General features: G+C 39.6%; 1 protein-coding gene across 2 annotated transcripts; it reads right to left on the reverse strand.

Annotated features, from left to right (window-relative positions):
- Positions 1 to 237: 237 nt before the first annotated feature.
- On the reverse strand, positions 238 to 22,233 carry LOC129768885 (uncharacterized). 2 transcript variants are annotated; one of them, XM_055770823.1, is made up of 9 exons: positions 22,157 to 22,233; positions 21,830 to 22,095; positions 13,150 to 13,252; positions 12,706 to 12,951; positions 11,827 to 12,431; positions 1,322 to 1,573; positions 918 to 1,151; positions 593 to 681; positions 238 to 523 (listed from the first exon to the last, which is right to left on the reverse strand). In XM_055770823.1, the coding sequence occupies exons 1-9, from the start codon at positions 22,231 to 22,233 to the stop codon at positions 266 to 268; spliced, it is 2,130 nt and encodes a 709-aa protein (XP_055626798.1). In that variant the 3' UTR covers positions 238 to 265. The 2 variants fall into 2 exon arrangements, 1 of the variants encoding a protein (XP_055626798.1); XR_008741755.1 differs by having other exon boundaries at positions 491 to 523; positions 837 to 1,151.
- Between the last annotated feature and the right edge of the window lie 5,063 nt (positions 22,234 to 27,296).

A 27,296-nucleotide genomic window follows, 5' to 3' on the forward strand; every position in this document is an offset into this window, starting at 1 on the left:
CACAATTAGAAATGCGCCACATCCAAGTACGGTTCTACGATGAAGATCGGAATCAGTTTCCATCTCATCTCAAGTCTGTAAACTTTCGAAGCAATCGATACCTTAATTAAACCTTAACTAAAGACAAATGGCTGCCAGTTTAAAATTTACATGATCCAAGAATACCGTATCATTTTTTTCGAAAGGCACTGTATTAGAGAGAAACACTTGCATCTAAAACTGAATTTATTTCCATGCATTTACATTTAAGCATTTTTAACGTAACTTAAATTAAAAAATACTTCGGACCAACGAAACTCTTACACGCTGGGAAATCTGGCGGAATATCGATTTCAGTATTTTGCGTTTCAACACTAAGCAGCACATCCAACCCTCTGGACCACTCCTGGCCCGCACCCAGCTCCCGAAGCATCCAAAGTCCAGCGCTCGAAGCAGTAAATCTTAGCACCACCAGTGTCCTCCTTTCTATCCTAATTGTGTCCCTTATCACCGGTCGGTCGAAGTTTCGTACCACTTTTTCCAGCTGGAATGAAATGAAGCAAAAACACACCGTAATTGGATCGAGCCAATCAAAACTTGCAAGTCTTCTCACCTGGCTCTGCCACCCTTCGTCAAACCGCATCGCCGCCAGCAAGTGGAACTGGTGACCATGAAGATGGTACGAGTGGTCTGACTCTTCATCTGTTTGTGTGCGTCCAGCCGGAAGCGAAAGTGATGCCAATCCACGAAGGAAGAGAATAAAAAAATCATTTCATGGAATCGGAAGAAGCAAAATACGCCAGACCCCCGACGGAGACAAGCTTTTTATTTTGACAAAGACTGCTAATGAAAGGTACCATATTTCCACAGCCGAGGATCGACCTGATTTTGACGCGAGTAATTTCTACTCTATCATTTCATTTGTGCTGAACAACTACCTTCGTTAATTAGAATCAACTCCACTCGGTGACCTGTTTCGATATGCTCGATGTGGACACATTCGCACAGTCTGTCAGCCTGCCGGTGACATTTTTTTGGCATCCTTCTGTGGCCTTTCCCGCTGCTACACGTTGTTCGGTTCAGCTCTTTGTCGTGGATGTTTTGCAACATCAACACCGAGGGGAAGACGAAGCTGAATCCATTCACGGAGTAGGATATGTCGTCTAGTCGTTCTGCAAGCACAAAATGTGTTAGGTGAATTAGTACTGTTTTACTTTGGATGAACATAATCATAACTCTCAAATAGCTTTTCGGCACTGATCCCTATAATCCACAGCGACGTCTCATTTCATTTCAGAAATCAAAGCAAAACTACACCACCGGAATCTGCGTACAAACCTACCTCCGAAAATATCCTTCATAACTTTCCGTTTCGCTACCACCAGAATAATCCGCCTGTCTACATCACGCAGCGCCACAGGAAAGGCATCCTTTGCTTTGGCATCCAGCAAGCAGGATTGGTTATGATGTTGATGCAGCGATGATTGGTGGTAGTCTTTGCCGGAGGTCACACTGCAAAAAATCCGACCAGGATTAAAAGCCGCCCATTGGATTACGCTCGGTGCCGGCTCCGTCGATGATTCCACCACTGGATCTGGTTGAAATGGATTAATGTTGAACGAAAACTATACTATAAACAGTGTTTTTTTTTATTTAAATCGTTTATTTTTACAGGCTCAGTTACATAGGTTTAAAGGAGCCGAACTCCTTACTGTATTGTTACTAGTATATATACATTTTTCCTTAATTCTAATGTTAATAATATAGGAAACCGATTACTCGCGGTCGACTCGAGTTTAGAAGGGTGACATATTTTCTTCAGGAAAAGGAGGGGATATGAGGATATGTTGACAATGATCACACTCACACTCTCAATCACACTCATCACACTCAATTCTTAAACCTATCTTATATCTAATATGTATTTACATTTCATCTTATTCTTAAGAAGGGATCCGATCTCTCACAAAGGAAAAGGAAAAACTAAGGGTATAAGGACAATCACACACGAAGATCGATAGCTTTAAGGAATACATATATTTGGGACATGTAATCAAGGTCTAACCGAGCCAACACGTCTCTCACCGGCACCATGGGCTGCCTTCCTCGGGCCCGAAGGGTGACTACTAAATTCGATCTGGCGACAAGATACAGCTCGCACGACCAAACAACGTGCTCGATGTCGTGATAACCTTGGCCACAAACACAAAGATTGTTGTCGGCAAGATTAATACGAAAGAGCAGCGCATCTAACGAACAGTGATTGGACATGAGTCGAGAGAAGGTGCGAATAAAGTCCCGACTCAAGTCCAGACTTTTGAACCATGGTTTGAGGCTAACCTTAGGGATAATCGAGTGGAGCCACCGGCCCAATTCATCTTCGTTCCATTTGCGTTGCCAGTTAACTATGGAATTTTTGCGGACTAAAGAATAAAATTCATTGAAGGCGATTTGACGCTGATAAATATCACCTTCAATTGCACCTACCTTTGCTAATGAGTCAGCCCTCTCATTACCCGGAATTGAGCAATGTGAAGGGACCCAGACAAAGGTAATGACATAACAGCGTCTGGAATTCACTCAAAATTTCTCGTATTCTCTCAAGGAAGTACGGCGTGTGCTTTTCCGGCCTCACTGAACGGATAGCTTCGACAGAGCTAAGACTATCCGTTACAATGTAATAGTGTTCAACAGGTCGTGAGGCGACGCTGTCCAGCGCCCAGTGTATCGCTGCCAATTCAGCAATATACACTGAGCAAGGATTCTGAAGACTGTGGGAGGTGCTAAAAATTCGTTGAACACTGCAAATCCTGTGGACTCATTCATAGAGGACCCATCAGTAAAGTACATATTATCATATAAACAGTGTTGATGCCTGCAAAAATTTTACTACACGTGCTGAAAAGTCTCTCATTTCGGCAATCAGCTGCAGTATTTTGGCATTTTTTATTTATCCTTTAACATTCTTTTAACCCAGCGTTTTTACAAACCTTTGATAACCTTTGGTTTCATCTAGCTGTGAATTGGATACAGTGATTTTCAGTGCGTTACCAATCTTGCTTGGAATATGGAATGCTATGGATTTTTGTATCGTCTATTTTTCTTTATCTATTTTCCAATATTGTCACGATATTAGTCTTTCAGTTCACACTTGCCCTCGTTCATGTTCACCGACTGACAAACCTGGTCTCGAAATCTTCGAAGATGAAAAATGAAAATCGATTCTCCTCTCAGTAGCTTCGCTTCGACTAGGACTACTTCGGCATTCGCCACAACATGACTTAAAATTGACTACAAAATGAATTGACGAGCGTTGAGAGCGAGTGATGAACTATTCTAGCAAATGGTTGTTCTAATTAACGTGAATAATGAATACAAATCTGTCGTTTTTATATCAACAGAATTCACAAATTTGTCAGTGTTCTGAATACAACACTGCATACTTTTTTATATGTGTGAGTAATTTTCGTGTACGATACAAAAAAAAATCTAGCTCAACTGTAGTGAATGTCAAACCACTTTGAACTCAAACATCGATACATACAAACGTGATACATGAGAGAGAAAGAGAGAAAGAGAGAGAGAGAGAGAGAGAGAGAGAGCGAGAGAGAGAAAGAGAAACGAATTCATTTTGGGCGGAATCACTTCAACATGCAATGATGTCCATTTGACAGAGAAGAATGAAATGAGATAGTCGAGTTGGAGAATCAGATAGCAACTAAACGTCCAAATGACTGTTGAGTCATGTTGACGGAGAAACCCCTGGAAGAAACCAAAACTCATTCCCAATTGAATACAAAGGCGAATTTCTTCATAGTGCCTCAACTATCCTCAGTTGAATTTGACTTTGCCGAGCCATGGTGCAAACTCACCCAAAATTTAATCCGTATCTTTTTTATTCTAGTTGCTTATAATCCTCTCATATAAAAAAAATAACTGCACTACGAATTTAAATTTCATTTATCCATTTATTCAAAACAAATTCAAACAACCGAGTTTATATCAATATAGGGAACTATTCATCATTCCCAACTATATGTTTCTTATTGAACTTTTCTTTAAAAGAACTCAATATTTAATCGCCCTAGACTTGTCGCGTTCCTTTTAGTCACGTATCTCAAAACCTGAAACCAATCAGCGTGAGCAGCGCTTTCAAGCGGAAACCCAACTTCTCCGATAGAGTAATGCGGGGGCAACGGTGCGCACCTAACTGTTGTCGTTCAATAATTCTTGAAATAAAAGCAAATAAAATTCCGTTTGCTTACCAAATTGTAACTATATATATATATATATATATATATATATATATATATATATATATATATATATATATATATATATATATATATATATATATATATATATATATATATATATATATATATATATATATATATATATATATATATATATATATATATATATTACCTTTGAAACGTAGTGCAAGTATTTCTCGAGTTGTGTTTGTAATTGGACAAATACTGTTTTGTCTCATATTCCGAACAGTCTCAAATTCCGAACACTTCATTTTTAAATATAAATTTACTAAACTTTTATGTTATGAATAACTGAATAACACAGATATTCTTTGAGGTATAGAATTCCTTTTGACATCATTTACAGGTATCAATTCAGCCTATAATTTATAATATTACACATTTGCAAAAAAATGACAGTCAAATCCAATAGTAAAATATTTGCGTTAGCAAATTCTGTAAAAAACATACATCGTTAATTTTTCAGTTTTTGTTGTTGTTTCAACTATTTTGATTGCTGTTTTCATGTTAATCAAAACCCTGAAATTCTTTGGCTTTCAGCCTTCATTTTAACATCATTTACAGGTATCGATACAGCCTATAATATATAATATTGAGCATTCGCAAAACAAAGTGACAGTCAAAAACAAAGATTAAATTTTTATTTGCAAATTCTGTAACAAACAAGCATCGTTAACTTTTCAGTTTTTGTAATTTTTTCAACTGTTTTGTTTGGTATTTTCATGTTAAGTGCTAGAATTTGTACGAATCAACAATAAATGGATGATAAAAACGATATTTTATGCAGAAATCTTCATTAAAATTAGTGTTCGGAATATGAATCAAGTTTCTGCGCATGACTCAAATTGCGAACACTTCATTTTTCAATGTGAATTTACTGAACTTTAATGTTATAAATAATTTAATTATCAAAACCTTGACATTATTTTGGTTATAGACTTCATTTCAACATCATTTATAGGTATTGATACCGATATGGCCCTTGGTTCAGAAACCATGTAAACTATGGAAAACAAATACAATCAATAATTACGAAAGCAAAATCCATTTTTTGCGAGTATAACATTTTTCCAAAAAAGACTTGCTAATTGACTTTGATTTGATATATCGATCATATGAATCGGTCCAGCAGTTCAAAAGATATAATTTAAAAAAAAAATCATTTTTGCTGTTCGGAATTTGAGACAAAAAATGTTCAGAATATGAGTCAGTGACAAAAATGGTGTTCAGAATTTGAGACAAAAGTGATTAAACATATTTTTAGTTCTTCTCCATGAATATGTATTTGTAAATCAATTTTATTGTAGTCAAATGAAAAAGAAGATTCTATTGTATCTAAGAAGCAATTTAATTTCGCGAAGGAGTACTATTTTGAGTAATGAGACACTGTTTAATGGCCATCAAAGCTTAAGTGTTCGGAAAAAAACACTTAACGGTACCTATTTGAATACAAAAAGACAAATGCGCACCGGCAAAAGTGCGCACTTATTGAATTGAACTTCTGATATAACTTATACCAAAAATAAATACTTTATTATCAGAAGCGAGAGGAACATCATTACTAGAGAGTGTAGGCACCGTCTAGTAGGGAAGAGAGGGGTGTTCTATGGTTTTTTTATGGGTGGAGAAGACTGAGTGTTATGGTCGAACATACCACGTGGAAATTTTTGGAAGGAAGGAGAGTGACAATATAAGATATCCGAAAATGTCCAACATTTGAAACAAAATTCGTTTTTATTAACAAACTAGCTGACATATAAATCTGATGCAGACTAAGACGCATCAATCCTGATACTGACTGTTTAAATCAGTTGCTCCATTCTTGAGTTAAATCGTGAGGAACGGACACCAAATCATTTTTATTTATATGGATCAAGTTTATAAATACATAGTTACCTTCACTTGATTTATATGAAACCCTATTTCTTCCTGCCAGTTTTGCAACTTAGTCGAATTCGTGCTGGAGGGTGTTGGCTTCCGCAAAATCAAAAGCCAGACGCCGTAAATCTTTGAGAGTCATACCATAGAAAGTTTTGTCCAGTGCTCTGCAGTGGTCCACCAGATCATCAGACTGTTGACTCGTAAATACCTATCTGAACCGCCCTAGGTGCTCGCTGACACATCCCAGCAGAAGTAGAAATGTCAATAGAAGGAGATTCAAATCAAAAACCACTTACTGATATGAGCCTCTTCCTCAGAGCTGAATCAGAAACACAGAGGTCTTCCGCAATCTGACGCTTCGAGACTCCCTCCCGAAGCCTCTGTCGGGCCATTTGAGCATTTCTGGAGTGCATTTATTCAAATCAGTTTTCTTCTTATGGGTCCCGTTAAAAATTTGGTTGAAAAAATTTTATATTTTTTTTCAGAGCAAAACGCTAGTGCGAACTTTTACCCCACAGCCGCTGCGCACCTTTGCCCCACAAGCAATTTTTGAACTGATAGAATTTAAATTAAAAAAAGATCTTGAACTTTTTCACAAAAACTTATACGCACTACTATAGAATGAAGGTTTCTTTGACAGTGTAGTTTCGAACTTTCCAGTTATTTTTGGTAAGTTAATCATCATCTCCAAAACTGAAAAAATTAGATCAAAACATCACAAAGCTCTTTTTACCTCATAACTTTTTGCCACTTTCATGAAATGTATCTTGTTTGTATGAGTGAGCTGCTAGTATAATAATGTATCAAACAAATACACTGTTGTCGAATTGTTATTCTCGTTTGCTTCAACCTCAACCGCACCTCTGCCCCGCACTACTCTATGCCCCAACCCAGCTGTGCGTGTCGTCTACAACAGTGCATGGGAATCTTTTTTTTTTATTTCCCAGAAGTTCAATTTAGGATTGTGCGATCTTTATAAAAAGATCGATCTTGTCGAATCGATTTTCCAAATAGCGTAGAGATCGATTCACTGATTAAATCGGTACCAAAGAATCGATCTTTGTCGAATCGATCTTTAAAAAATCAAAAGCTTCCATCAGACGGTATTAAATAAAGTAATTGAAAACACATTACAGGTCGGACTCGATTATCCGGGATTCGAATTTTAGACTCGATTATCTGGAGTATTTTATTATTGATTCTCGGAAATTTTCAATAATTTGTATAATAATTCCATATTAAATAGCTAATATGGGTATCAAATGGAAGGGCTTGACTAGTAGAATACAGTTATTTATGCAAAATGCAAATCCAAGGTGGCGGCCATACCCATACCACTCCCACCCCCTTCCACTCCTCTAATCCCACCCAAATCCTTTCCACTCCTTTCCTTCCTATCCTCCTGAGAAGGGCCTTTTAGTTTTTTTTTGTTTTTGGAACACGCCTTTCGCTGGGTCACTTGTGCTTCGTTACCGCTTTGGTCCTCGGATCATTAAATATTTACTTCCCTTTACAGCTTATATTAAATATCTTATGAAGCATAGGATTCCTTCCTACCTTCTTCTTTAACCGAGGGTCGAGCGAGTGATTTTTTTGGTTTCCCTTTCGCCAGTCCCCTCTGGGCTGGTTTTATTGTGGCTCTTCACTGGACTAGAGGCGAATGAACTTCAAAGTATAAAGCCTCTTAAAAACAAAGAAAGAAGAAGAAGGTGGCGGCCACTACAAAATGGCGGATTTCATATTTTCTCAGAACCCCATCAATATGGGTATCAAATGAAAGGGCTTGACTAGTAGAATACAGTTATTCATGAAAAATGTAAATCCAAGATGACGGTCACTTCAAAATGGCGGATTTCATATTTTCTCAGAACCCCATCAATATGGGTATCAAATGAAAGGGCTTGAATAGTAGAACACAATTATTTATGAAAAATGCGAATCCAATATGGCGGCCACTACAAAATGGCGGATTACACATTTTCTCAGAACCGCTTCAATATGGGTATCAAGTGAAAGGGCTTGACTAGTAGAATACAGTTATTTATGAAAAATGCGAATCCAATATGGCGGCCACTACTAAAATTGATTTTTATGACTCGATTATCCGACTTGTATTAGAATTTCAACAACTGGTATCTGCCCAGAACTCAGCTGACAACGATCCCATAAAAGCCAATCCGTGCCATACGTCTGTCATTTAGTCGAAGCCAATTCTTGATTTTGACGCCAGTTCTAAAAACAACCTTTTGCCTGGAACTGATGTTAGCATCAACTTCAGTGATCCTATTAGCCACTGGTTAAGTACATCCCCTCAGTAGCTGCCAAATGTTCTATCTGTGTCAGCATTTGTACGAAAGCAAATCGTAGAAGAAACGATCCAGATGTTGACATTATGTTTAGAAAAATTGTTCGGTGGTCTTTGGTGAGATTAAAATCGATGGATAATGAAAAAAATCTACAAAAAAGTTTTTCTAAGATCGTAAAAATCGGAGGCAAAAAAAAATCGATTTTCTCGAGCACAAAAGATCGATACAAAAAATCGGAAATTGGAAAGCAAAAGATCGATCTTCTAAAAATCGATCCGAGATCGTCTAATCCTAGTTCAATTACGTAGTGATGAACGACGAAACACATTAATTACACTTTATATTCACTGAATTTCATGTCTATTCATTGATGAGAAAATGATGTCAAATTTACTCACTTAACCAACCGCAACGTTTTTGAATTGAAAAGTATTTTGTATGAATTAGACAATAATTATTTTTTTAAAGAAATTTGACTGGAAGGGGTCGATGGTATCGCTCCATTCGGGAAAAGGGTCTTGCCCAAAATGATTTGGAGATCTCTGTCCTAGATGAGTCAGACTTTCAAATTTAAAACGTTTTATACAGACTCGATTATATACTGAATCGATTATGTATGATTCGATCACATACAATTTTGAACTCGATTGTTTACAGCTTGAAAAAAGACGGGTGGGTAATGTCGGGGACATAACCGGAGTGACGTAGGACTATACAAAGGAGACAGCTTTTGTTAAATATATATTTTAAATATATTATTTTATTTTCTTCTCCTACGTGAATACCTACCTATCTACCTGAAAAATGGATTAGTTTACTGTTTACTCTTTATGAATATGTTGATGGTTCTGAAAAGAACCTTTGGTGTTGTATTTTTGTTATCACTCGATATTCCCATCATGTTCGTTTAAACCTTCCTGTTTAGCTATTGCGTTTGCCACTCGCCACAACTTTCACAGTTGGAAAATTTCTTCCCATCCAGCTTGTGACATGTGGTTCAGTAAATTACATTTAATGCGACGTACCGGAGAAACACTTTGCCACTCACTGAAACTAATTGTTGCCTTGATGAGCGCCGAACCGAAGCTACTCTGTTCTTGATGCGGGTTTTCTGATTGTCGTGAGCAGCTTTGCAAGCCAACTCGAGCACTCCGACGGCCGAAACTCTATAATCGCTGTTAGGTATACTGGTGCTCCGGCACCAATCCGTTCGGCCTAATTACCCTTGAGGAGCAATCAGTGAATGCGACCAACAGGGGACAGCACACCTGCACGATTCGAGTGGGACTTTGCCTTTCCCTTAACTTGTCCTCCTTTGTTACGTCCACGATGCCGATGCCGTACAACCACACGGGTTTACGGTTTGAAAGAAAATAAGATATTTTTTTGGGGTCCGCGTGTTTTATACTCTAGCGGTACACACTCACAGGATAGAGACAAATCGGCAGACTCAGCCAGAGGGGCGAGTCCAACGAGACGAACGAATGAGCGTTAAAAAGGAGCGATGGCAAAAAAATACATTCATTATGATTTGTTCGCTCGCTAAAAAGGGTCCTTTTCAGGATCACAAAATTATCTTCAATCTAAAGAGTTTATTGTTTTGTTATCACTCGATATCCTCATCTTGTTCGGCTAAACCTTTCTGTTTAGCGATTGCATTTGCCACTCGCCACAGCTTTCACAGTTGGAAAATTTCTTCCCATCCAGCTTGTGACATATTTTACAGTAAATTACATTCAATGGCACGTCGCATTACCACCACTCAGTATCGGATTGGAGGTAATTTTAACCTGTAATTGAACATTTGCGATGACAGTGGTACAGTGTCGACTTTCAATGTGGGGTCATAAGTTGGACCCCGAACTCTATGTTTACAAAAATGTCCACCTAAATATGTCGCATTACAGGTCCGTCCAATTAGCTAAATGTCGAGATAAGTGTAAATTACTGTACTTTCAATCTAGAAGCAATTTAAGAATTGGTGAAAATCAATAAGCTCAGAACAACTGCAAAATTCACATACTCATCAGATCCTGGCAAACAAATGATGAAAAAATCAATTTGTGTTTTATTATTTTTTGGATAATGTTTTAGAAAGCATTGAACTGTATTTCCTAAACTCTTTTTTGGAAGGTTTAATGGCCCTGAAAAGCGCCTTGTTTTATGGAATGGTTCCAATTTAGAAAACTCAGTACTCGTGGTTTTGAAAAAAACCATTTCGAACGCCCTCGATGCCGCCTTGTTCTGGATTTGCCACCAAAGCAGTTTGTATAAAGAACAAACTTTTTTCTTCTGCTACCTGATGCCGTTTTGCGATTGCGTTTGCCACTCGCCACTCGCTGCAACTGCCTGTTGTCTTGATGTCCACCGAACCGAATGTGTTCTGTTCCGAATGCGGGTTTTCTTATCGTCGCGAGCAGCTTTGCCAGCTAACTCGATCACTTCGGCGGCCGAAACAATATAACGCCGTCTAGGTGGACTGGTGCACTGGTACTAACGCGCTCGGCCTAGCAACCCTTGCGGGGAACTCCAGATCAACACGAGCAGGATTTTGCCTTTCCCTTCACTTTTCCTCCTTTACCATGTCCAGACATGGCTGCTTGGGTTGGTTTATTGATGTGTTGTGATGCGAACCGATGTGGTGTACGGTTTGAATGAGAATGATCGTTACGGCAGCGGAGCGGGGATTTTTAAGCTGACGAGCCAGCCGAGAATTACGCATGTGTGAGACTGCGACCAATGTTTCGTTCATTTTTTTCTTTTTCCTTTTCAATCGTGCTTCATTTTATTTCGCTGCTGCTCTGGTTGCCCGTTTTGGTCGGTACGATTTGAGGAGCACAAAATGGACCAATCAAAAATGGGCACATAGTGCATTTTGACAATGCTTGATATTTCACAATTAATCAATTATTTATCTCAAGAAAAATGAAATGTTATTCTTTATGATAGATGCGTAGATATATTTCCTATCAATTGATGCAAAAACCTTTGCGATCTATTGAGAAATGCTCGAGTTATAAGCGTTCCAAATCTTGCATTTTTTCCTACTTGTTCAGTGCCTAGATTTCCATTTCACCCCCTATATCTTCCGGTTAGACGTAGTCCTACGTCAAAAAAAATCTTCGCGGTATTTGGTTTTATTTCCAATATTCGTTTGCCGTTTTTAAGCCGTCAGTGTGTCATGATCTATAATTTTCAATCAACCAAGGACGTATGTCAATGAATTTCAATCTCTAGTTATCTATCAGGTTTTCTCAAATGGTTCCCATAAATTTCCATGGAAACCCCATAAAAGAATATACGCTGTTGTACAAAGTTCAAACTTCCACCTATGTATATTACAGGCTGTAAAAAAAACAAAAAAATTGTCATAAAGGACTTACCACTTTCATCAGAAATATGCTGCAAACCATTCGTTTTGATTTCCACATATTTAAGTCTGAATTCGCTTCTAGATGCAAAGACTGGTGTACATTTCCGGCTGACATTGCCCATCCCAGCTGTGAGACGTATTTCATAATCCCGCTTCAGCTCGGTAGTCTGTACGATCAGATCGATTCGATCGCCATCCGACAGGGCAACTTTTTGCACCATCACTGGTTCAATTAGATTCCCATCAAGGGCAATCACCAGAAGTTTATGATCTTCGATTTCAAGCCATCGCACGCAATTCGTCTGTCCCAGAGGTGCAACGTAGGCAACTCGAAAGCGATACTTTGCCCCAGACTGAACTTTCTGAACTAATCTCCTGTTGCCGTTAATTAAGAAGTTACCGTTGATTTCCGACACAATCCAGATGGTGTCGTTCAGACAGTTTTTTGTTAGCTGATATTGCTTTTGTTCATACACCGAATGGACTACGAGAGCTCCCACCAACCCGGAGTTTCGTTCCTCCCCGGAGAAGCCGTAATACAAATGGGTACCGGCGCGGTCCGCCTGGAACTTATATTGGAACGTTGTGAAACTTACTATCGGGCACTGGGTGACCCTGAAATCGATACAAAATACCGTTCGTTAACTTAACAACTTGTATACATGCCAAGATTTTCAAGGCCGTATGTCTATCATAAACCGGGGGTTCATAAAAGCTGATTTTAGTACGATATCAACGTGCATTTTGGTTTATCCTAAGTATTATCCTCATAACCAGCCATCATACATGAAATATCAATCTTCATTAAAATTTTTGAATTTAATTTTCTCTTGGGAAACGACAGCTAATCTACTGTAACTTCCTCAGAAATTCCCACTCACATACTCACATTGACACCCCGTCCATGAAGGGCGTGTGACGTTGACTTTGACCGGTCCAGTGGATAGAAATACTCCTGCCGGGGATGCGGTTCTCGACATCGATGACGATGAAATCCCTCTCGCACACGTCCAACACCGGCCCGGTGTGCTTCCCGTTGACAAGAAAATAGTATTGGATGCTGCCAGTCTCGAGCTGCTCGCTCCCTATACCAACAGCTGCCTCATCGCTGCTAATTATATTTTTATGATCCACTCTGTAATTAAATAAGCGGAACCCATTATTTCGCTCGAGAAATCAGCGGCGGCCAGGTTTTGTGCTTCTTTTGATACATCTTTAATTAGCACCCATAAATTCTCCCAAAGACTGGGTGGATTGAGTGCCGCCGCCGCCGCCGAAGCTGTTGTTAAGTCTATAATGAAACCAGCCTGTACGGACTCGCGCGGATACTTACCGGGATTTGAGGAGTGAACGCTTTTCTATAACCAACCGGTAGCGGCAAATTCTGGGCCACTCGGCCCGGCTGCAAGGCCTATCGCACGGGATGAAGATCTCCCCTGAAAGTGTAGCAAATGAGAACAATCCACATAAATGGGGTTGCGTTGTAAGATAATTTAATGCAATGAGATTTGTTGTCTTCTGCAGAATAAATATAAATCGCATAACTCAGTTTTCCATCCCCAGTCGGGTACACTGTACTCTATTGAGACGAAGCGAGCAAGAGCTAACGGAAATAAATTTACATTTAAGATCATCCATTCTGGTCAGTCACCGTGAAGAACCTTCTATGAAAGGTGTACTCCACTAACTAATTTTCATACTCCGGTTATATTGAAAAATATCGTTCTACAACGATTGCAAAAACAGCTCGTTTTGGTTCATTCATAACGAAACGTATAATGTCGTGGGATCACGAAACCTTGTAGACTCCGTTTGGAGCCCTGAGGACACGAAATGAATATTCCGATATCTTGAAATTGTGTAGGATATTTCTATTCTTACGTAAGCAAATGATGCAAAGGATTTGGAAAAAAATTAATTATCAACTATTGCAATTAAATGCTTTCATTTATTCTAATTAGTTGTTTTAATTTAAAAATATATAAATTTTAATCATAATAAATTTTTTTTGCCACCATCGCATCTGTTCTTGTTAATAATAAACTTTTACATTACGTTTACATTACATTTTCAGAAGGCTATCCCTGGAATTTCTCTAGTATTTTTTTTTTATCTTACTGATTCTCACTTCTTCCAATTTATATTCATTTATTCTCTTCTCATTCAATCAACTTTCTTATCAATTTTATTTCAAAAGTTACTTTGTTTGTCACATGTCAGTTTTTAATTTATTGATTATTTCACTCTCATTTTTTATTTATTCGATTTCATCGTTATTTTTATTATATACCAGCTTTACGGGTACAATCGGATCGACACGTCCAACAGATATTAAATTCAAATAAAACTCAAACTTAGTTCTTTTCCATCGCAAGCGAACTGAAACACGAAACATGGCTGATTGGGCTTGGGATCAATGTGTCTAAAACTAAGTAGTATCAGGACAAAATCGATACTCTCTGACTTTTCCAGTTCAAAGCAATATTATTTCCCCAATTTTTCATATGTCCTTTGTGCACACTTGCCATCTCTTACGTTTCGAGTCACAATACAGCACCTGATGTCGCGTTTTTATCATTACGAACAACAGATCAGCAAACTAGGAACATTCTGCGTAAAATTGTTGAGTGTTCGAAAAATTTGGCAAAATTCGATGATTTTTGTGACCCTAATTGCTGTTAGATTAATGTTCAGTGTATTCTGTGAGTCAGTGGGTGGTTTTATTGTTTATAGATGCTCAAAAGTTTTGTTTTGAAATTTGAAGTACATTTGAGGTAAAACCGATAAGTCTGGCTAATACCGACACCCAGTTTGTGTCTCTCTGACAGCAAAGAAAATTGCATTTATTATTTTATGTTCTAGAGACAAAACAACAAAACCGGACTAATATTCAAATAAACACAGCCAAAGTCAACGTTGAGTTGGGTATGTCAACAAAAAAGACATGGTATCCCCCGATCAACGCTCATCGGTCACATCTCTGGAGGATGCTCACTCAAGCTTGGATCATAGCTCCCGTGTTTATTCCCGTGAGAGAGAACCGTTAGACGTATTGGCACAATAAAACAATTTAAGAAAAACATAATTGGTGGCTGAGATTTCTAGACCGGAATTCGAGTCACTCGTTTTATTTGCATTTGCATTTTTGTACTTCGGATGTGCGGACTTCCAAAACAGTATGAACACAATACTTTGGCTTGGTTTTTCAAGACTAGATGTCTTCAGCTCACTGTACCGTTTGATGATTAGGCAAAATGTAGATAACAAATTGCTACGATAACGTCGATTGAACAGTATGCATATAAAAATCAAAACTGAGTGAAACTGAAAAAAGTGAAACTGAGTTCATAAAATCAAACAAATTTGCGGTACAAGGTGCAATGCCTTCAGAAGCTAATGTAAAATACATTGATCGTTTAACAATTTCTCCGTTCACATATTTTGAAAGTCCACATTCAATGAATGAAATGAACAAGGCACTTTTTTCTTCGTTACTAATCTTGTTTCTTCGGTAATCTATTACATTTCATTAATTGCCCAACACTGGGATTTGTTTGCAACTGTGCGCAATCCATACTCGCGGCTTCTTTTTTGAAATATGCACCTGACGCAGACTGAGACACATCAATCTCGATACTGACTGTTCAAATCCGTTGCTCCGTTCTTGAGTTAAATCGTAAGAAACGGACACCAAATCATTTTTATTTATAGATAGATTTAATCATTACACTCATATTATTACTAAGCCAACGGTAGTACTACGTCAACCTTGCGGTTATATCATAGTTTTTCTTTCGTTCAATTTTTGTTTTATTATTAAAAGATAGATCAACGAATAATGAACGACCCTTACGCTGAAAAGAGAGATCGATAAATGCTTGGAAATGCCAAGCGCAAATCATTGGATTTCCTAGCGCGTACCGGCTTATAAGCCACCATTCAGTCCGGTGTCAGAAAAGAAATGGAATTGGGAGCTTATAAACCACCTTCAGTCAGGTGGCAGAGAAGAGATGAGATTGGTAGCTTGTAGACCACCATTTAGTTCGAGCTTATAAACCACATTTCAGTCCGGTGGCAGAAAAGAAATGGGATTGGGAGCTTATAAACCACCATTCAGTCCGATGGCAGAAATGAGATTTAGAGCTTATAAACCACCAGTCCGATGGCAGAAAAGAAATGGTATTGAAACCTTATGAACCACCGTTCAGTCCGGCGGCAGAAAAGAAATGGAATTGGGAGCTTATAAACCACCTTCAGTCAGGTGACAGAGAAGAGATGAGATTGGTAGCTTGTAGACCACCATTTAGTTCGATGGCAGACAAGAAATGGGATTTAGAGCTTATAAGCCACCATTCAGTCCGGTGGCAGAAAAGAAATGGAATTGGGAGCTTTTAAGCCACCATTCAGTCCGATGGCAGAAATGGGATTTAGAGCTTATAAACCACATTTCAGTCCGGTGGCAGAAAAGAAATGGAATTGGGAGCTTATAAACCACCATTCAGTCCGATGGCAGAAATGAGATTTAGAGCTTATAAACCACCAGTCCGATGGCAGAAAAGAAATGGTATTGAAACCTTATGAACCACCGTTCAGTCCGGCGGCAGAAAAGAAATGGAATTGGGAGCTTATAAACCACCTTCAGTCAGGTGACAGAGAAGAGATGAGATTGGTAGCTTGTAGACCACCATTTAGTTCGATGGCAGACAAGAAATGGGATTTAGAGCTTATAAGCCACCATTCAGTCCGGTGGCAGAAAAGAAATGGAATTGGGAGCTTATAAACCACCTTCAGTCCGGTGGCAGAGAAGAGATGAGATTGGTAGCTTGTAGACCACCATTTAGTTCGATGGCAGACAAGAAATGAGATTTAAAGCTTCTAAACCACCATTCAGTCCGGTGGCATGAAAGAAATGGGATTGGGAGCTTATAATCCACCATTCAGTCCGGTGGCAGGAAAGAAACGGGATTGAGAGCTTATAAACCACCATTCAGTCTGGTGGCAGGAAAGAAATGGGATCGAGAGCTTATAAACCACCATTCAATCCATGATAAAAAAGAAATGCGATTGAGAGCTTATAAACCACCATTCAGACCGATGGCAGAAAAAAAATGGGATCGAGAGTTTATAAACCACCTTCAGTCCGGTGGCAGAGAAGAAATAAGATTGGTAGCTTGTAAACCACCATTTATTTCGATGGCAGACAAGAAATGGGATTTAGAGTCTGACGACAGAAAAGAAATGTTATGGAGCTTATAAACCACTGTTTAGTCCAGTGGCAGACAAGAAATGGGATTGAAACCTTATAAAACACTATTTAGTCCAGTGGCAGACAAGAAATGGGATCGAGAGCCGAAGGCAGTCAGTCCGATGGCAGAGAAGAAATGGGATCGAGAGCTTATAAACCACCATTCAGTCCGTTGTCAGGAAAGAAATGGGGTTCAGTGATTATAAACCACCATTCAGTCCATGGCAGAAAAGAAATGGGATTGAGAGTTATAAACCACCATTTAGTCCGGTGGCAGAAAAGAAATGGGATCGAGAGCTCTTAAACCACCATTCAGTCCGGAGACAGTAAATAAATGGAATTGGGAGCTTATAATCTACCGTTTAGTATGGGTGCAGAAAAGAAATGGGATTGAAACCTTATAAACCACCATTCAGTCCGATGGCAGGAAAGAAATGGGATAGGGAGCTTATAAACCACTGTTTAGTCCGGTGGCAAAGATAAAATGGGATCGAAAGCTGATAATTCACCATTCAGTCCGGTGAGAGCTTATAATCCACCGTTTAGTCCAGTGGCATACAAGAAATAGGATTGGGAACTTATAAACCACCATTCAGTTCATGGCAGAAAAGAAATGGTACTGGGAGCCGTTCAGTCCGGTGGCAGGAAAGAAATGGGATTGAAACCTTATAAACCACTATTTAGTCCAGTGGCAAACAAGAAATGGGATCGAGAGCCGATGGCAGTCTGTCCGGTGGCAAGAAAGAAATGGGATCGAAAGCTGATAATTCACCATTCAGTCCGGTGGCAAGAAAGAAATGGAATTGGGAGCTTATAATCTACCGTTCAGTCCGGTGGCAGAGATAAAATGGGATCGAAAGCTGATAATTCACCATTCAGTCCGGTGGCAGAAAAAAATGGGATCGAGAGTTTATAAACCACCTTTTAGTCCAGTGGCAGAGAAGAAATGGGATTGGGAGCTTATAATCCACCATTCAGTTCATGGCAGAAAAGAAATGGTACTGGGAGTCGTTCAGTCCGGTGGCAGTAAAGAAATGGGATTGATACCTTATAAACCACCATTCAGTCCGATGGCAGGAAAGAAATGGGATAGGGAGCTTATAAACCACCGTTTAGTCCGGTGGCAGAGATAAAATGGGATCGAAAGCTGATAATTCACCATTCAGTCCGGTGGCAGAAAAAAATGGGATCGAGAGTTTATAAACCACCTTTTAGTCCAGTGGCAGAGAAGAAATGGTATTGGGAGCTTATAATCCACCATTCAGTTCATGGCAGAAAAGAAATGGTACTGGGAGTCGTTCAGTCCGGTGGCAGGAAAGAAATGGGATTGAAACCTTATAAACCACTATTTATAGTCCAGTGGCAAACAAGAAATGGGATCGAGGGCCGAAGGCAGTCAGTGTGGTGGCAGGAAAGAAATGGGATCGAGAGCCGATGACAGTCTGTCCGGTAGCAAGAAAGAAATGGGATCGAAAGCTGATAATTCACCATTCAGTCCGGTGACAGGAAAGAAATGGAATTGGGAGCTTATAATCTACCGTTCAGTCCGGTTGCAGAAAATAAATGGGATTGAAACCTTATAAACCACTATTTAGTCCAGTGGCAGACCAGAAATGGGATCGAGAGTCGATGGCAGTCAGTCCGGTGACAGTAAAGAAATGGAATTGGGAGCTTAGAAACCATCGTTCAGTCCGGTGGCAGAAAAGAAATGGGATTGAAAACTTACAATCCACCGTTCAGTCCGGGGGCAGAAAAAAATGGCATTGGGAGTCGTTCAGTCCGGGAGCAGAAAAGAAATGGGATTGAAACCTTATAAACCACCGTTCAATCCAGTGGCAGAAAAGAAATGGGATCGAGAGCTTATAAACCACCGTTCAGGCCGGGGTCAGGAAAGAAATGGGGTTCAGTGATTATAAACCACCATTCAGTCCATGGCAGAAAAGAAATGGGATTGAGAGTTATAAACCACCATTCAGTCCGGTGGCAGAAAAGAAATGGGATCGAGAGCTCTTAAACCACCATTCAGTCCGGAGACAGTAAAGAAATGGGATTGAAACCTTATAAACCACCATTCAGTCCGATGGCAGGAAAGAAATGGGATAGGGAGCTTATAAACCACCGTTTAGTCCGGTGGCAGAGATAAAATGGGATCGAGAGTTTATAATCCATCGTTCAGTCCGGGAGCAGAAAAAAATGGGATTGAAACCTTATAAACCACCATTCAATCCAGTGGCAGAAAAAAAATGGGATCGAGAGCTTATAAACCACCATTCAGTTCGGGGGCAGGAATGAAATGGGATTGGGAGCTTATAATCCACCGTTCAGTCCGTGGACAGAAAATAAATGGTATTGGGAGCCGTTCAGTCCGGCGGCAGAAAAGAAATGGGATTGAAACCTTTTAAACCACTGTTCAGTCCGATGGCAGGAAAGAAATGGAATTAAACCTTTTAAACCACCATTCAGTCCGGTGGCAGGAAAGAAATGGGATTGGGAGCTTATAATCTACCGCTCAATCCGGTGGCAGAGATGAAACGAGATTTAGAACTTATAAACCACCATTCAGTCCGGTGGCAGGAAAGAAATGGGATTGGAACCTTATAAACCACCGTTCAGTCCGATGGCAGGAAATAAATGGGATTGAAACCCTATAAACCACCGTTCAGTCCATGGCAGAACAGAAATGGTATTGGGAGCCGTTCAGTCCGGTGGCAGGAAATAAATGGGATTGAAACCTTTCAAACCACTGTTTAGTCCAGTGGCAGACAAGAAATGTGATCGAGAGCTTATAAACCACCATGTCCAGTCCAGTGGCAGAAAAGATATGGGATTAAAACCTTTTAAACCACCATTCAGTCCATGATAGAAAAGAAATGCGATTGAGAGCTTATAAACCACCGTTCAGTCCGATGGGAACAACGGGGTGTCGTAGAACGAATTCCAATGAATGTTTTGAAACTTTAGCCTAAAGCGTTACATAGGAGTTTTCAAAAATTCGGAAAATTTCTTAAATGACGGCCATTTTTGTTATTTTGCATGAAAAATCGCATGAGATATCAAAAAACGGCTATGTAACGCTTTAGAGAATTCATTTTTACATGCTGATGAAAAATTTCAGTCAAATCGTTCGAGTAGATTCTGAGATATTGATACCACCAGGTGAAAAAACATGTTATTCATGTAAAACATGTTAATTAAATGAATAAAATTTTAAACCTGGGTGAAAAATTGTGAAATATCGTGAAACAATATGATGTAATGAATATGTAATTTGAACAAGAAAACCTAATTGACCTAAACCTAAACCTAAAAAAAACTCATTTGTGGAAGTCGAAATAGAAAACGATATTGAGTTATTTCTGAGACCCGAAGTAAAAAATCATACAATGTGAAGAAAAACTCATTCCCAGAAGCTAAAACATTCGATCGATATTTTTCTCAAAAAACGCCATATAGATTGTTTTTTTGGACTTTCATCACATTTTGGCTGGTTCGTCACCTTTACTTCCATTTTTGAAAGAATGTCGGGAGTGAGAATTGAACTCATGACCTTCAGCGTGAGAGGTATGGATGCTACCACTACGCCAAATCGCCTCCCGAGAACACCATATAGTGTCCAACCAGACGAAAAGACGATTTGAATGAAAATGAATTAGAATTTATAATTACAGAATTTTTTTTCCTTATTGAAAAAGTCCCATTCACTTTGGGTCCGACTTTGCAAACACAATTATTCATTATTCAAGTCAATTAAAATACAGATGAATGACAGTTTGATAATCATCAAACAAATGAAATAAAAACGCCATATCAACTTCATGAATATTTATTATTATTTTAATTTTTTGATGTTGTTGTAATATTTTATATCCACGTGTCGAATGAGGTCTATTTGGTCGCGTTTGGTCACGTTATCCAATAATGAAAATTTGGTTTTATAAATTTTTATGGTACCGGTCACCATGTATTCAGCCGAATGTACCTTTATAATTTGAAGTCGCTGTTCCTGGTCATCCCTTTAATGATGAAATATGGAACAAACAAAAACGACATATCAGTGTGACATGGCACATGCGAGATTTGTCATTAAATCCTCACCGGAAGAAGTATCTCCGTCCAATTATAAATATGTATCCATTTTTATTTTCAGCTCGAAAATCCATAATCATCTAAACTCTTATCTCATCCTTCCAAAAAAATACAAAGTGGACTATGAAACTCCTTCCTGGCCAGCGTGAAATTACATTTATTATTCTAACAACGCAACAATGCAGTTCATTCCCAACGGGTGGAACCAACCCTTTCCATCAATGTCGCGTTCTCTAATTTTTTTTCGGGCGCTTTCCGCCGGTTGATTTATGTCCACCGAGCCTGTGAGAAGTAAATTTCTATTTTTAATCATTTACGCCGGAGATGAAATGGCATTAAGACATCATTTTAACGAGTTTGGGGGGTGGTAGATTCATCTATCCGCCGATGGTTTATCTAACTGTCACACATTAATAAATCTCTAAATTTATATTCCCAATACCTCGGAGCTGAACAAACAGAGGAAATTCACAATGTTTTTAAATTCTGTCCAAATCGGTAATTGTGTGGAATGTCAAAATAAGAATCCAAGCGATGAGTGGGTTAGTTTTCATTCCTCAGGAATTGCTTGTTCAAAATTTGGTTGCTCGTGTATTTTCAGAAATGTAAGTAAACACGGCACACGTGCGGAAAAATTGGCAAACTCGATTATACGCTTCATAAACCATAGACAAACACTCACTTGGGTTAATGGCCGTGAAATGGATCACAATCATTGCCGCTAAGAACACTGAGACCGTAATCAACACCCGCAGTATCACTGTCACTAGCAAACGAATCTTCGTCATGATGACACCGGAAATATCGGGAGACTCCAGCGATGTAATGACCATCGAATTACACAATTTATGCCCAACGTCTCCGAGAGAGAGTCGATACCAATCCACTACTGATACTATTCCGCCAATGCACTCCGACACAACTGTAAACGAGGTTCGTTCTTGGACTCTGCAATCAATGCAAAATTCGATGTTCGCATGGTAAACAAAAAAAAAGCACGAAACCCCACCTTGCGACGTAAGCACTATATGCTCGATTCGTTTGCTTTGGACAAGTCGAAAGGGCCATGACAAAGCGACCATCCATGGCCCTAAATGCACACGAGATGCGAAAAAGTGGCATAAAACTCCTCCAGCGGGGTTGGAGGGGATCCGATGGTGTGGCGTAATCTCGCGCTAAGATTTCAAGGGTCCAGAGAGGGTTCATTTTGGCGTGCCATAAGCGGTAGTAGTTTGCGGTTATTACAACGGATACCAATATTTGTCCATAAAAATGTTGGTGGTGGAAACATAACCTGTGTAAAGGATGATGTAGGAAGTTTTCACTTTTGTTAGCCGGTGAACAGGCATGCTGTCTGTTCGATCGAGCTGTGCAGCTCTCCAGGTGAAAACGAAATGGATTATGCAATCGTCATTTAATGAGCGTTTTGATCGTTGTCATAGTTTATGGGTTTACTATGTTTGATGTAACTGAGCAAATTACGGCAGACCATTACTATAAGCGCCATAAACGATTTCAATTAATCTTCAAAATTTTTGAAAATTTTAGAATTGCCACAAACTACGAAAAAACCCATGCATTCAAAAAACCCTGATCTTTTGGAAGACTGTATTGGCGTTGGTCCTTAATTTGAATATTTCAGATCATTTAAGCACACTTCCCAGCGATAAAGGCAAAAATTCATACAAAGAGAAACTGAACACTTAACTTTTTCTTTTTTTTTTTATAAATTCGTTTATTTTTACAGGCTCAGTTGCATAAGTTTAAAGGAGCCGAAATCTTAAATATATTTTTAAAACTATATATATGAACAATTTTCTTAAATCTATGGTTAGTAATGTGGGAAACCGATTACTCGCGGTGAACTCGAGATTAGAAGGGTGACATATTTTTCTCAGGAAAAGGATGGGGTATAAGGAAATTATTACAATGTTGATAATCACACACACTCAATTCTTAAATCTATTCGTACATCTATTGTGAATTTACATTTCATTCTCCTGTTTATAGCAAGCGGACCAATTACTCATAAAGGAAGAAATGGAGGGTATAAGGATATAAGGATAATCACACACGAACATCGATAGATTTAAGGAAAACATATATTTGGGACATGTAATCAAGGTCTAACCGAGCCAACACATCTCTCACCGGCACATTGGGCTGCCTTCCTCTAGCCCGAAGGGAGTTCTCTAAATTCGATCTGGCAACAAGATACACCTCACACGACCAAACAACGTGTTCGATGTCGTGGTAACCTCGGCCACAAACGCAGATATTGCTGCCGGCCAGATTGAAACGAAAGAGTAGCGCGTCTAACGAACAGTGATTGGACATGAGTCGAGAGAAGGTGCGAATAAAGTCCCGACTCAAGTCCAGACTTTTGAACCATGGTTTGAGGCTAACCTTAGGGATAATCGAGTGGAGCCACCGGCCCAATTCACCTTCGTTCCATTTGCGTTGCCAGTTAGCGATGGTATTTTTACGGACTAAAGAGTAAAATTCATTGAAGGCGATTTGACGCTGATAAATATCGCCTTCAATCGCACCTACCTTTGCTAATGAGTCAGCCCTCTCATTACCCGGAATTGAGCAATGAGAAGGGACCCACACAAAAGTAATGACATAACAGCGTCTGGATAAAGCACTCAAATTTTCTCGTATTCTCTCAAGGAAGTACGGCGAGTGCTTTTCCGGCCTCACTGAACGGATAGTTTCGACGGAGCTAAGACTATCCGTTACAATGTAATAGTGTTCAACAGGTCGTGAGGCGACGCTGTCCAGCGTCCAGTGTATCGCTGCCAATTCAGCAATATACACTGAGCAAGGAAACTGAAGACTATGGGAGGTGCTGAAAATTTTGTTGAACACTCCAAATCCTGTGAACTCGTTTATAGTGGACCCATCAGTAAAGTACATATTATCACAATTGATACTCCCATACTTTGCATCGAAGATCGTTGGAGCGATCCTCGATCGTTGATAATCTGAATATTCATGGATATCTTGCTTCATGGACAGATCAAAATGTACAGAGGAATTGATGTAGTCAGGAAAACAAACACGGTTGGGAATATACGAAGAAGGATCAACCTGCATGGAGATGAATTCATGATATGGGCTCATGAATCCAGAGTGAGAATTTAGCTTGATCAGCTGCTCAAAATTTCCGATCACCAATGGGTTCATAACCTTACACCGGATGAGGAACCGAAGAGATAATAAATTGAAGCGATCTTTTAGTGGGAGTACGCCTGCCAAAACCTCGAGACTCATGGTATGCGTTGAGGGCATACATCCCAACGCAATACGGAGACAAAGATACTGAATTCGCTCGAGTTTAATTAAGTGTGTTTTGGCAGCTGATTGAAAACAGAAACTGCCATACTCCATCACTGAGAGAATAGTTGTTCGATACAACATTATAAGATCTTCGGGATGGGCTCCCCACCAGGTGCCGGTAATTGCACGGAGAAAGTTTATTCTTTGTTGACATTTTTTACTCAGATACCTAATATGGGCCCCCCAAGTACATTTGGAGTCGAACCAAACCCCAAGATACTTGAATGACGTAGCATGAGTGATCGGTTTACCCAAAAGTTGAAGCTTTGGTTTTGCTGGTCTATGCTTCCTAGAAAAAACCACCATCTCTGTTTTCTCCGTGGAGAATTCGATCCCTAGCCCAATGGCCCAGGTTGAAAAATTGTTCAAAGTATCTTGTAAGGGTTCTTGTAGGTCGGATTCTGTTGATCCTACGACAGAGACCACTCCATCATCTGCAAGTTGTCTTAGGCTGCAATTTTGTGTAAGGCAATTGTCGATGTCGCTTACATAGAAGTTGTACAAAAGGGGGCTTAAACATGAGCCCTGGGGGAGGCCCATGTAAGAGACCCGACTTACTGCCGAATCTCCGTGAGAAAAGTTCAAATGCTTCTCACAAAGCAAGTTATATAACATATTATTCAATAGAGGCGGCAGACCCCGAGATTGTAATTTGTCTGACAAAACCTCTATTGAAACAGAATCAAAGGCCCCCTTTATGTCCAAGAATACTGAAGCCATTTGTTTTTTTTTCAGCGTAAGCCATTTGAATTTCTGAAGAAAGCAACGCAAGACAATAATTCGTCCCCTTGCCCCTGCGGAACCCATATTGTGTATCTGAGAGTAGGCCATTCGTTTCAACCCATCGATCGAGGCGAAACAAGATCATTTTCTCCAACAATTTCCGTATACAAGACAGCATTGCTATTGGGCGGTACGAATTGAAGTCGGACGCGGGTTTTCCGGGTTTTTGAATAGCTATAACTCGTACTTGTCTCCAATCATCTGGAACAATATTATGCTCCAGAAACCGATTGAATAAATTCAACAAGCGATGTTTCGCCACATCAGGGAGGTTTTTCAGCAAGTTGACTTAATTCTATCTGTTCCCGGAGCCGAATTGTTACAAGAAAGGAGAGCAAGAGAGAATTCTACCATCGAAAACTCGTAATCAAGATCGCACCTATCTTGTGGTATATCTCGAACAATTTTTTGCACAGGAGCGGAATCAGGACAAACCTTCCGTGCAAAATTAAAAATCCATCGATGTGAATATTCTTCGCTTTCATTTGTTGAAGAGCGATTTCTCATGTTTCGAGCCACTTTCCATAATTTTTTCATTGACGTTTCTCGTGACAAACCTCCCACGAAATTTCGCCAATAAGCACGTTTTTTCCCTTTGATCAAGTTTTTAAATTGATTTTCAAGGTCCAAATACGATTGAAAATTTTCAATGGTTCCACGTTTCCGAAAAGCTTTGAATGCGTTCGATTTATCCTGATAAAGCTTGGAACATTGGCTATCCCACCATGGATTGGGACGCCTTCGGCGAAAAGTGGAACCTGGGATGGGCTTCGTTTGAGCGCGAACCGCGCTGTCATAGATCAAACGAGAAAGGAAGTTATACTCCTCCAATGGAGGCAAACCATCTCTGGAATTGATGGCTAGAGCAATCGCGTCCGCATATTTTTTCCAGTCAATGTGTCTTGTGAGGTCATATGCCATGTTTATAGATTCAGAAGAATTCGACCCAATGGTGATGGAAATTTTGATTGGCAAGTGATCACTACCGTTGGGGTCCTGGATTACATTCCACTTGCAATCTAACGATAGTGAATTCGAGCAAAGCGAGAGGTCAAGAGCACTTGGGTTAGCAGGAGGTTTAGGTACACGTGTTGTTTCCCCAGTGTTCAAAACGGTCATATTGAAGCTGTTACAAAGGTCACATATCAACGATGAACGATTGTCGTCGTACTGTTCCCCCCAGGCAGTTCCGTGAGAGTTGAAGTCTCCCAAGATCAATCGTGGCTCAGGATGGAGTGAGCACATGTCAACAAGTTGCTTGCGGCTAACCGCAGCTCTCGGAGGCCAATACAAGCTGACAATACAGAGGTCTTTTCCTCTGATGTTTGCAAGACAAGCAACAGCTTCAATCCCTCCAATAGGTGGAAGGTCAATTCGAAAAAATGAGAGGCACTTATTGATCCCCAATAGCACCCCTCCGTATCTGTCATCACGGTCCAAGCGTATAATATTAAAATCGTGGAAAGAGAGATCATCTCGCGAAGAAAGCCAAGTTTCGGACAGAGCAAAAACATCACAATTGAACTTATGAATTAAAAATTTGAATGTATCCAATTTAGGGATAAGACTACGACAATTCCACTGTAAAACAGTGATATCTCCGACCTCTCTATTTGAATTAGACATCAAGAGAGATAATCATTGCAAGGAGGGGCCATGTTTGCATCAATTGTTGCAAAATTGTCTTTAATACTGGAAGCATTGATATGACAATGGTTCTGATGGAGTCGGAAACATTAAAGCATGTGAAGATTTGAGCCACAAGGTCAGTCAACTTTATAAATCCCGATTGGGAAGTTGAACTTGACGGTAAAATAGGGACAGTTGGGGTTTTTGATGTCCCTTCGAGTGCTGGGTCGTTCGAAGGTGAATTATTCCCACGGAAGCCAGGAGGAACCTGATTTTGCTTGTCCGCTGCACTCGATTTTTTAGGCATGCTAACAGAGGGTATAACCGGAGGGGCTTGTCCTTGAACTTTGGGAGTGGTCACATTTTTGCGCCGGGGATTCCCTTGGAAGATGTAC

This window comes from Toxorhynchites rutilus, chromosome 2 (assembly GCF_029784135.1).
Source record: "Toxorhynchites rutilus septentrionalis strain SRP chromosome 2, ASM2978413v1, whole genome shotgun sequence".
Classification (NCBI taxonomy): domain Eukaryota; kingdom Metazoa; phylum Arthropoda; class Insecta; order Diptera; family Culicidae; genus Toxorhynchites; species Toxorhynchites rutilus.